This window comes from Agelaius phoeniceus, chromosome 3 (genome assembly GCF_051311805.1).
Source record: "Agelaius phoeniceus isolate bAgePho1 chromosome 3, bAgePho1.hap1, whole genome shotgun sequence".
NCBI lineage: Eukaryota > Metazoa > Chordata > Aves > Passeriformes > Icteridae > Agelaius > Agelaius phoeniceus.
The window spans coordinates 22,007,462-22,020,134 of record NC_135267.1 but is presented as its reverse complement, the minus strand read 5'-3'; the positions used below and the strand labels follow the sequence as shown (position 1 = coordinate 22,020,134).

General features: G+C 35.2%; 1 protein-coding gene across 7 annotated transcripts in view; it reads right to left on the bottom strand.

The window, feature by feature from the left end:
* Positions 1-1,565: 1,565 nt before the first annotated feature.
* MEI4 (meiotic double-stranded break formation protein 4) overlaps positions 1,566-12,673 on the bottom strand; it is a 132,761-nt gene continuing 121,653 nt past the window's right edge. For 3 of the 7 annotated variants that reach the window (XM_077174846.1, XM_077174845.1, XM_077174847.1), the window contains one exon: positions 1,567-5,288. In XM_077174846.1, coding sequence (XP_077030961.1) covers positions 5,037-5,288 — 252 coding nt within the window. In that variant the 3' untranslated portion in view covers positions 1,567-5,036. Of the gene's footprint in view, positions 5,289-12,673 lie in introns of all 7 variants that reach the window. The other 4 variants (XM_077174850.1, XM_077174851.1, XM_077174849.1 and 1 more) reach the window with 2 other exon arrangements.

The window sequence follows — 12,673 nt, the reverse complement described above, 5'->3', positions numbered from 1 at the left end:
AAAGCAAGGCTGTAAACTAACTTTGTTTGTTCAATTAAAGAAGCAGGTGCAGACCAAGTAAATTTACTTATATGCAAAATAGGAAAAACTAGAAGATAAAGAAGGTGAAACAATTTACATAAGGGGGAGCTGATTTAATAAAGGCCTAAGCGAAACAGACCATCTGGATGAAGTTGCAGAAACTGTCGCAAATCAAGGCAATTAAGAACTGCAGAACAGAAAAAAACCCTTACTGGCATGTGACAGACAAAAAAACCACAATCCAGGAAAGCTAGAAGTATATAGCTATAGAAGCAAAAAAATCAATAAAACTTTGAGTTCTAAAGGGAAGCATATATATATGGACAGCTGCTCAGGGAATGAAAACAAACACAACAAACATCCTTTGCTTCTCCCGTATTTGTGCTTAGCATTATGAATAATTAAAAATACTTTAAAACTCATCCTTCTTTTCATTATTAAACTGAAATACAGTAAGATGCTAATGTTAATGTAGTCCTCTGATTTTATCTAACTGTAGTTTTTTACTACTACTCTCCCAAGCTGATCAGTGAGACTTGCACTTCAGGAAGGACCAATGCAAAGTGCCCAGCCTGGGAAGGAAGTCTTCTTTCCAGTGATACAGGTTGGGAGTGCCTGGCTGGACAGCATTTGTGCAGGCAAAGCTCTTGGGGCCCTGGTGGGCAATGAAGTGGGCACTGATTGTGAGCTTGCAGTGCCCGTGGCAGTGATGAGAGCCACGGGCATCCTGGCCTGTGCCAGCAGGAGCACAGAAGGGATTACCTCCCTCTAATCAGCACCTGTTAATCTGCAGCTATACTGCTGCCCATTTTGGGCCCCCAGTAAAAAGATGTGGATAAACTGAAGCTATTCAGCACAGGGCTACTGAAATGTCTGGGCCTTGAGCATCTGACCTGCCAGGAGGGTTAAGGGAGCTGGACCTGATCAGCTGGGAAAGAGATGGTTGTAGGGGGACCCAACAGCAGCTGCCAGTGCCTATGGGAAAGATATCAAGGGGACAGATCCAGGCTCTGGGTGGTGAAAAGACATAAGACACTGATGATAAATGAAGTAACTGTATACCAGGACAGACTGTACACAGGGGAACATTTTTTCACCATGAAGACAGCCAAGCGAAAGAGCAGATCCAGGCTCCATCTCCTAGTGGAGAGTTTTCAATACCTGACTGAATACTGAAATAGCAACAGATGACATTGATTTAACCAACATTGATTTGATCCCACAGTTAATGCTGATTGAAGCAGGAAGCTGGACTAGAGATCTTGAAGTCTCCTCCAACCCAGATTTTCCTATGATCCTGTGAACATCAGCTAATGTTGCACCACCGTAAACTACAAACTGTATCAGACAGTAGTGCATAGATAACAGAATGAAAAAAATATTATTACAGCATTAAAATAAGCTACAGCTCCATTTTCACAGTTACCAACATATATAAGCAATAACTTGTAAAATCAATAAATTATGAACAGATTATGAAAAAATTCCAAACAAAGTTTACAAAAACATTCTGAGACAGTCTACTTCAAAATCCCACCCACTGCTGCCATTTAGTAGGCATGAAAAACTCTTCAGGGAATAGAACAGTCAATGAAGAAGCAGTAGAATAAAAATTTATTTTCTTTGTCTCATAATTTTTCTATTTTTGTAAAACGAGATACTCTACCACAAAATTCTTTTTAAAACAGATAGAGACAGGCATGAAAGTCAGTCACCCAGAAAGCTACGAAGGTGGCAGAACAACAAATTATAAAATCATAAACTGTTATTAGGCTACTAATAAATAAGTATTGGTAATTCAACCACATAAATATATAATTTAACTGTCTGTGCTTATATATACATTTGTTTTTATAAGGCTGAACAATTTACATTTGCAGAACAATTGCATTTTGTCAACATCTAAAGCACATGTATTTACAGAAAAATAGATGTGCAATACAAAAGAAACATCCTTGAACTGTTCATTTTAAAACTCCAAGGGTAAATAATGTAAAACACTCCAGAGAACAATGATAGGTCAGACCAAATTATTTTCAGTGTTCCCTCTTTAAGTCTATGAGATGTTATGCTCAGCACATCAGACCTTGAGATCGTTCTTTTGAGACATCCAACAGTCTACACTCAGCAAAGAGCACTTTCTCTGGATTTGGTATTCCTCTCTGGAGGCCAGACAGGTAAAACTTGGACATGGTCAAACCTACTTAGTAAGTACTTGAAGACTTTGTTTAAACCTGCAGGCAGGTTTCTTGTAACCTGGTTGCAAATCCTCCAAGGACTATCTCAGTCATCCTGGTAATTTCAAAACTAAAGACAGTGGTGTTTACTCAAATTAAATCTGATAGTCATTGGATAAGAGCAGAAATTGTCTGAAGAGCAGGGATTTAAAGTTAGGATTTCCTACTAAAACATATAAGGTATCACAAATGTGGGGGTTTAGTTTTCAGGTTAAGACACCTTAATGCATGTTTGTAGTGGTGAGTTCCATATCTAAGCTCATGCTATCATCACTGTTTGGTTGTCTAAACAGACACTTTCAAGTGACAGGGCCACTAAAGATGCTTCAAGGTATCAGAGGCATCTACATGAAGAGAGGAAATATGACACAAGACTTAGAGAAGATCTGCAGTCCTTTGGGGTAACAGCTAGATACCCAGACCAAAACACTTTGTTTCGTAGATTAGATATCTCAACCACATGGACACATCTAAAAGTACAAGTCTACCTTTGTGCATTTTCATCTTGAGGCAAGTCCCCTCTTAGTGAAAAATCTCCAAGAAACAAGAGACAACAATCTAGCAAGTATTCTGATCACTGGGGTTATTGCCCACACCAAAGCTGAGGTGTTCACTAATGTGGTTCACTGCCCTATTTAACGCTGCACTAAGCAGATAAGGAGGGCGGAGCTGACCAGTTTACAGTGCAGAGAGGTGAGTGTGTGCCTAGATTGCTGCAATGGCACTGCAAGGGGAACTCTCAATCTGCCTCAACAATTTCAAAGCGGTGCAGCGGTTCCAAATCCCTGTCAAAGTGCCATGTAGTAGTGTCATCTCTGGATACAAAACCTTGTCTTTCTGTATGCTGTGAAATAACATATTTCAAAAATCATGTCTCAAGTGAGCAGTCATTTCAAAATTCACCAAGGATGAATAAATTTCCCAAAATATCCATTGCTTTTTTAGTGGCCTAGAGAGCTTGCTGGTGAGAAAGAGCTATGAATAAGAAGAAAATATGTGTCCCTTTTTGCCTGAGTTGCTTTACTAACAACAAAAATAATTTTTGCCAATCAATGAGCAAATATGGTATGCAATCTAGGGTTGAAACTTTTCTTTCAAATACCAGGCTTGAAACTACACATTTTGCCATTATAAAGATGTCAATATCCTTCTGCATTTTGTATCTTTTGGTTACTTACTATGTTTGAATGAAGCTTTTTTTGAAAAAATTAAAATAAAAATTATTATATGAGTTAGATAATTGTTCATTTTGTTTATTCCTTTCCTTTTTGTTTCTGCAATCAGGCTTTCAGTGCTGTGGAGGGAGAAGGAAGAACTGATCCTCCACCATAATGAAACAAACAAACAAACAAGTAAAGCAGCAACAAAAAGGGCACAGTTCCTGAGTGGCTACCAAACTTACACACTGACTTATTTTCTTTAGTTTGGCTAAACTTATCAGATTTTTCTCATGTGACTAGTCAGAAATGCTTGTTTTGCAAATCAAGCATTTCTGTTGGAAGAAAGTTAGCTAGAAGAAAGCATTAAACAAAGGTTACCATACGACATATCAAATAGGAAGTTTAAGAAAGAGAATGGGGGCCAGTGTCTTAACTAAGAAACACTCTCTGGGGAGCTAATTCACCATCAAAGCTTTTTAAATATCAATGTATTTTACATATATATAAAGAGAAGAGTTTTATTAAAAAATAAATGCATTCAAATTAACAAGATACTGGTGTTTCAGAGAATTTTCCTGTCATAAAAATTGATTGACAAGTTCAAGGGGAAGGACGAGGACTAATGCTCAAAATGTTTTGCATTTATAGTGAATATACACTTCTAGGAGACATAATAAAACTAAAATCTTGTTTATCTAACAGAAAAAAAGAGAAATTCATTATAATAGTTAGCCATTAGACTTATCAAAGACTACGGTTCAGTTAAGATATTGTTGAGCTCACACTTTAAAGGACCTTTTAAGACAATTTCTGTTAAAATATGTTACTTTTATTATTACTATGCATATAATACCATCACACAGAAAAAAAAACCCCATTAAATATCAGATAATATGTAAATATATCAAAGGGGATTTTAGAAAGATTCATTAATTTTGAACAGAAAGCTTTAAAATAACCATTAAATGAGTTACACTTCTCTGAAATCATTACTCAGCTCAGAGTGAATTAGGCCTCTTGTACCTAAACTTGTGCAGACACAAGTAAAGCCAAGCAGTATACAACGAATGTAAGAAATTTGTGAAACTGAGCACCAGGTTTTATTTTGCTCAAGTAATGACTCATTTGATTATCAGTAACAAACTCTGTCCTGTAAGATTTTTTACTGATAAGTTATCAAGTTTAAAATTACCATTTTTATTTCAACCAACCAGACACTGTCTCTAAGTCATAGAGAAACTACACAACTCTTACAGGAGAGGCATTAGTCTCCTAGCTTGGAAGCTCTACACACATATTATGACTGTACTTTAAAATTCATAGTGTTTATTTCAAACAGCACCTGAAACAACTTTCTTTGTTCCATTTTCACTGTGTGGACAAACACCAAAACACTCTTTTCTATTACAAGAAACAGCATTTATTGAAAATGGCACCTGGATTATTACACTTTTTCTATATTCAGAATTGGAAATAAATTGCATTATCTCTGCAATTGCTGTATAGAATAGTAGTTTAAAGTAAATGTTTTTCAATAAGGACAATATCACTGTCTAGCTCAAAAATTTTCCAATGCAATCCCACAAGAAATGTATAGTTAAAAAGTAGGTTGCTTGTTTTAATCAATTTGCATTTGACCTGAGTTCAAAAGAACACTCACTCTCCACAAATATAAAGAAAACAAAGGGAATTCATCTGAGAGATGAAGAATAACTTGATCAAGATTCTTCAAAAATTTGATTTTTTCTTCTCCTCCATAGTCTGAGCTTGAAATGTTACTTTCTTCTGTCTCATTTTGAAGAAGTTGTTCCAGAATCATGCACAAAAGAAAAATATTCTCATACTGGGCAATGTCATACACAGACTGGACCTGGGAATAAAGAAAAATCAGTACATAAGTAGAGTGTGAAAACATTTCTGCAGCCTAACATCTCAGATGACAGTTTAAGGAATACTGTTAAAATTTACAGTATTATTTATATAATCAGTACACCTATACATTCAGTATGATTACTTCTAAAAAATGTTTTCCTTTTTGTGATAACTATCAAGCAACTAAGACTGCATCACACTACCAAATGAAAAGTCAACATAATCTCCTCTTCATGAGAGAGTTTGCTTTACCTAATTATCCACAGGCTGTGACATACCATAGTGATGTACAGAAAGAATTTTTTACTCCTAAATATAGACACTCATCTATTCAAGTGACACCTCCAAAAAGCAAATTAAAAGCCCAAAATCTCAATTGAAAATGCATAGGCCTGTTCTGAGCCACTTAAAGTGGAATATTCAGTTTGTCAAATAAGCTGGAACAAGGACACTGGCCAAACTAAAAATTTTTTAGAACTCTTACAGCTTTATCCAATATAAATTTACCTGTCCTTTATCTAGAAACTGGAAACTTACACAGAAGCTTTCTGTATATAGGAAATAACTGGTAAGATACTAACTTAAACGTTGAAGAATCGTCTCTCTGGAATGAAATTTTGTGTCCTTAACAGCAAAATCTACTAATAATATGAGATGACCTTGCTCTGAAAAAGGCTGCAATTACAGTAGGTAGAGGAACAGAACTGAAAGGTAAAATCATAGCTGCTAGAAAATTAATTATATATTTTAGAAAATGGACCAATAGCTCTAGCAAATCTAAAGAACTGTTTAGACCTGTGGTACAAAGCCAGATGGGTCAGAGCTTCAACATGGGTCTATGAAAAGACATCAAATCATTTTCCTCAGTCTAGATTACAAACTGTAAGACTTTTCAAAGTGTGAAATCTATTATACAGTCACTGGTTTCACAAAAACATATGTTTTTTTTTTTATTATTCCAAGAATTCGATTCTAGAATCTAGGCAAAAGACAGCACTTTACGTTCTCCAGCTAAAACTGAGGAAGATGTTGGCTCAGAGATTGCTCATTTTGCTTTCTAAGAGAGCAGTTATTAAGCCTAAAATCTGTGTTGAAGCACTCTGGGGTAATGGTTTTCAGGTAGACTCCCACCTCAGAAATAAAATTAAGACAGCACAGCCGTCCTGTTGCAAAGGCTCAGTGTAGAAAAAGAATTTTGCTGAGTTTTCTAGAAATCTTGAAATATAGGTTCATTACCAAAACATATCATTCCTAGCCTTGCATACTCCTATTCTGTCTCCCTGGACCCTGGTAAGAAAAATGTACAGTTCAGAAGCTGCTGCTAAGAATTCAGTATTGACATTCTTATCAGAACAGACAGTGAAAAATTAAAAAATATTACATTATTTAATAAAAGTATATTAAGTATTTGCATATTTTTAAAGTTCAGTTCTGCCTATCAAACTGCCTAATTTGGGAAAAGCTCCTTCCAAATCAAAGGTAATATGACTGTTTCTTCAAATATTGAACATCCAACTCTAGAGCAATCATGACTTCACACTGATTGTTTTGACTGTTAACTAATAGTAAGGAGCTAAATATATTTACTTTGCTTATTTGACTAAACTACAGCTTTCAAAGTTGTGAAGGTAGGTGATATTAACGATTTATTGAATTTCTAGGAAATAGATAATTCTAAAGCCCTACAAAGTTTGCTCCTAAGATTTTCAGTGTAGGGGTCATCTGACCAACACAGGCAGGAACAAGCTGAGACAGTTATCCCTTGTTCCTGTTCCAGCTGATGGAGGGAAGCAAGGGGTGGCCCACAGTGCTTTGAATGTAGATGTCTATTGCCATTTCACATGGCCCAGGGTAGCAGCTGTAAGCCAGGAGGAGTACCTTAGGTGCACTATTAGATAACTGAGCTTTTGCAACTGAGTAGTTCCCAGGATCCTTCAGCATATAACTCATCCCACTCCAAACTGGAACCACAGATATACCATGTCCTGGAAGTCTTTACAGTGATAAAGTGTGACTGTGCTCAGAAAAAAAATTACTACGTAGACACATAATGGAAGTTCTATGCTCTTAGTTCCTGCAATTTGGAAATTAGACATACAACACTACAAACAAAAATTCTTTGTTTGACTCTCAAGTGTTGGCCTTGAAAATTCACTCCTTTTACATGAGTAATCAATATAAAATGTTTTAGAATGGCAAATTATATCACTTCACTTACTCCCATAACCTCAGGCTCTTCCAAGCAGTTAAGCAATTGTGTTACTTTCAGTGGGTCTTAAAAGGTGCAACTAATTGCAGCTTAGAAACTATCTGATTATAGATAATAGGATCCACAAGTTAACTAATTAGCTTCCTCTACAAATACTACTGCATTAAAGGAAAATTGCTTTAATCACACAGAACTGACATTGAAAAGAAAGGGTAAGTATGATAACATGGAGAAAGTGTTTTTTGAGATAATTATTTTTCTGGAGACAAATGCACTTTGAAATATTGCATTATATAACTGAGAGGGGGAAAAAATCAGTCTATAACATTTTCTGGCTCAAGGCTTATTATTAACCTTTCCAATCCATTTAATAATCTGAACAAAATGTGTCTCTATTTGTTTTGTTAGATGTCATCTGTAGCACTGATTGATGCAACTGCTACTAATACAAATTTATGCTGCATAATTGGTTAAGGGATGCTTTTATTGTTCCATAATGGTGCAGAGTCAGATAATAGGCCTATTGATCTTGCTCACCAATGTGTGTGAGTGGGTAGCTGTGCTTGTATGTGTACACACCAGAAAGTTCAGAGGGTGCATCTATAAAGCAAGTCTCTTATATGTATATATATATATATATTTATATATATATTTACATATATATATATGCTGCTATTCCAGAATATATTAATACTAATTTTAAGTAACTATAACACTAACTCTGTTTTTCAGAATAAATTTTAAGATAATCAGACAAGTAAGCAATATGGATTTTAGACACTACACTTTATGAGATCAGTCCTCATCAACTTATATAAACAAGCAGTTTAGGGTTAAATAATGCTTAAAAATATTATTTATATAAAATTGAGCTTTACGTAAGATGGAAACAAGGGTTACAAGGATCTCCTAGCTGGATCTGATGATCTGCTAATCAAAATTAATTGTATTCACATCACCAAGTTCAGAATGCAAGAAGTATCAAAATGTTTGGTTGAAATTAATTCTCCAAGCTTCTTGTACATTACATGGTGGCCACCTGGAAATGGACACCTATTTACCACATAATTAACAACAGGGGAGAAGTTCTCTTACCTGTCTTCATTATAATGCTATCACAGTCAGTACTAATATGTTAAAAGAAACTGCTGTGTTCCAGGTCCCTGGCCCTTTATTATAGTTCCTCTTTGCAAAAAAAACCAAACAGATCAGGGGGCCCCAGATCAAATTCCAAGCTGCTGCTTTTTGTCTTATTGGACAGATTTGGAGTCTTGATAAACAGATTAGGAAACAGTTTCCTAATTGTACTTAGAATATTTTTGTTTTCTTGTCTTAATGGTTTATGTGCATTTATTTCATTTATTTAAATGCCATTAGTAACAGCAATATAAAACAAGCAAAGAAATGGAAGGAATTCTCTACAATTCTTATATCACCAGCCACAAGTCATATTTCCAATGATGCAGTCTGTTGGGCCTGGGATTTTCACATGCAGAAGGCTGATGATATTTTCTGAGTAGAGGCAAGTAATTTTATTCCTTTTACATCTCAAAGTATGTACAGAACAGAGACAATACTTTAACAGTGGAAACAAAAAATAGATGAAAGAGAGTATGTTCATGGCAACTGCTTTCATGCAGCTCAGATGCTTATGCAGAAGTGTCAGCAACACCTGCATGCTCTCTGGAATATAGGAGGAATGGTACTAATTTGGGAAAACTTCTTTTTTTTGTTTAGAACAGAAGATTTAAATGCTGAAACTTCTGACAAAATGAAAACAATTAAAATTAATTTCAAAGCACCATTACATTTGATTAGAGACAAAAAGCTTTCCTCCTTTTCTATCTCTATAATTAACTAACATCTATTTAGGCTTTTTAAGTCCCATGGCAATACCAAGTTTAAATATAAGTTTCAACAAGTAGTTCTACACAACAAAATCCTATATAAAACACTGACATACCAATATAAACTTTAATCAAACTGGAAAGAAAAGTGTTTAGAAAGTAATAAAATTGACACTTCTAGATAGTTATTTTAGCAGAAAAGTATTCTGCCCAGATCTCCCCAATCCATCATATCCTTACAGTTTTGCTTCTTGTAATTTTTATCTTGCAAGTTTTGCCTGTTCCATTTCTTGGCAAACCTCTACTATTTATCAGGGATATAACTTTTCATGCTAGCAAAGCGTCTTTTTATGTTTCAAGAGATTCTAAGTAAAATTTCACTGGAACATCAAGTGGTAAAAAGTAGTATTTCTCCTCTTTTACATGCCTATTTGTCAGAGAAGCATAAAGGGTAGACCAAAATACGCAATAAGAACTGCTACAGCTTGGCTAATTTTGCCTTCCAATAGAAGTACAGGCAACGGGAATTGCAGCAGCATCAGCTTCTGGGCTGTGACTACTTAGTTAAGGAGCATGAAGGATAGAACAGAACCAAATCTGCCATCAAGCCACTTCCAGGAAAAATCCCCCATGGCCTGTCTGTCCCCTCCTCTGGCAAGAAAATATAGCCAAAGCTCCTAGAAATTTTCCAGAGAGGGTAGAAACAAAGGGCATACATTTCTCTTGACATAGCTTATACCAATGAACACCATCTCAGCAAACAGCCCCAATGCCCCTTGATTCCTTGCAGGTGCCTACTAAAGGCAAGTACACATGTAGACTGAATTCTGGGCAAGAAAATAAAAATTCATGGGCCAGAAGGCCACAGAGCAAGTGGAAGCTGATGTCCCACAGGAACCACTTGAAAATGGTTACCCATTTCAAGTTACCCAAACCACTTGAAAATGTCTGAAGAGGAGCAAACCTGATAGAAAATCTCTGAGCTTGATTTACATGTTTCTAGAGACATACAGTCCCGGGTGTGCTGTTTTGTAGACAATTGCCCCAACTCTTTTTGGTGTTGTTGTTTCATTTTATTGCTGCCTTGTCTTTCTGGTAAGAGGGGATGCTCCATGTAGAACTGAGAGGATGGTGACTGAGACTAAACAAAAAGGAAATGACATACTAAATGCAGTCACTGATGCTCACCTAAATTAAAAACTTATTTCTGTGCTCACTATGCCTGCATATGGGACGGAGACTGAAATGGTTTTCTGCATTTTAACACCACAGTTCTAATGAGTATATAATTATAACTACAAGCTCCTAAATGGAGCAGTATTTGAGAGCATCACCTTCTAAGAAAAAATGTTTTTAAATGAGCATAATGAAAAACAAGAAAAACGTGACTGACTGGAAACTCTATCAACAAATGGCCACCATTTGGTAAATTTTGTGTTTACAAAGGGAATGGTGAAAACCTAAATTTTCAGTAGAATCAACACTGTTTTACTCTACTCATCCAGTTTAGGCTAGAGGTTAATGGAAATATGTTTCAAGAATCACTGAATTGTTTCCTTAAGTCAATACATTCTCATTTTATGAATAACGAAGATGAATTCTCACAGGGAATTCTGTTCTTGACCCTTCAGTTTTCCTTTGAGAAATCCCAATACAGGTTACTTACTGCTGTGTTCAAGTGTTAAATACAAGAGAAAGAACATTTGGATAGTAGGCATTTAATTTCAAAACAAGACAGCAATCTTCTTAAGTGGATGGTCTGCAAACCTGTAAATAACCTCTGATCATTAAAATTTACAAACCCAACAATATCCACAGTATACAAAATCACAGTAGGATAAAAGAGATTATCTAGAATTGTTGTTTAGTGTTTAAATAACATAATAAATAACATATATAAAAATAACACAAATATATAATAATATATTATATATTATATATAATAACATAAATAACCCTAAAATATTTAAGGCAGGCATGCATGAAAGTCTTTACTAGAAATATTTTTGTTCTATTTCTAGTACTACTGTGTTAAGGTAAAGGGTAATTAGAAATTGTCATGATGCAGGGTTTAGTTTTTAGCTGATTAGCATGTCTCTTTAGGAGCTTGTTTTGTGATTTGAAATGCTATCTCCTGAACAACCCTCCCAATAATCATAATCCTCATAACCATGTCAATTATTCACTTGCCAAGTAAATTCAAACCAATATATGAACTCTTTCAGTATCTCAAGCAAAATTCATATAATGTGAAATCTCTTATTTAAATTTATACTCTCACAGACTAAATTTTCAAAATATTTTCATCTTTTATTCCATGGGTTCTGAAATTCTATTTCTGTCTTTACTCATGCTGAGTATCTATCCCTTTATTCTCAAGTAGATCCCTAAGTTTCAACTATTCTGCTTGCAGATCAAGATCACATGTGACTGCAGAAAGGGTCAAGGAATTACCAACATTTTTAACAGTTAAATTCCAGAGGAGAGCTAAACTCTTAGAACAATTTAATCTACAGCATGTGCAGTCACTAGTCCTGAGTAAGTCACTAGTCCTTCACTTTAGAAGCCCTGAACAGGCTCATGCAAGAGAGGTTTCAGAAGCAATAGTAAGAATCTTGCAAAAATAGTATCTGTCCAGACATAATTATTTGGCATACCCTGGAAAATACTTTTGATAGAATTTGAAGTGTTTATTGTCTTTGCTATCTCCCAAGGGGAAGATACTTATATCCCTGAAGCATCTCTGCATTGTGCCTCTTCCACAGATCACTTAGCAGGGTCATCTGTTACTAGCCCTTAGTGTGACACACTGAATTACAGGAAATTCCCAAGACATCTTCAGCAATATTATTCTTATCTAGTGATACAATTTCCACAACATATTGTAAAAAATTAAATATGTCAGCAGCAGAGCACTGACGTTTCCATTTTGGAATAAGAATCACAATTGCCTTGCAAGTAACATAACACGGACACAGAAAGCTTTAAAACTCAAATTTTAATACCCTTTATCCAATTAAAGAAAGCTGAAATATAAGTCACAAAGCTATCTCATTTGGAAAGAATAGCCAAAAAGTACAAATCTGTGAACCTTTTTAGGATAATGGGAACTTATAAACACATTTTATTCCAATCTACAAGGCATATACTTCAAATCTGACTTCTCACACATGTTGTTTTTGAAATTTATTCTAAAACTATAAAAATTAATTCTTCACAATTTGAAGCATGAGAAATATGTTGGTTTGATTTTGGTATTATATTTTTGGTCAGAAAATAAACTGAAATAAAGATCGTGAATATATCTTGTTATTGTGTGGGTCCTTA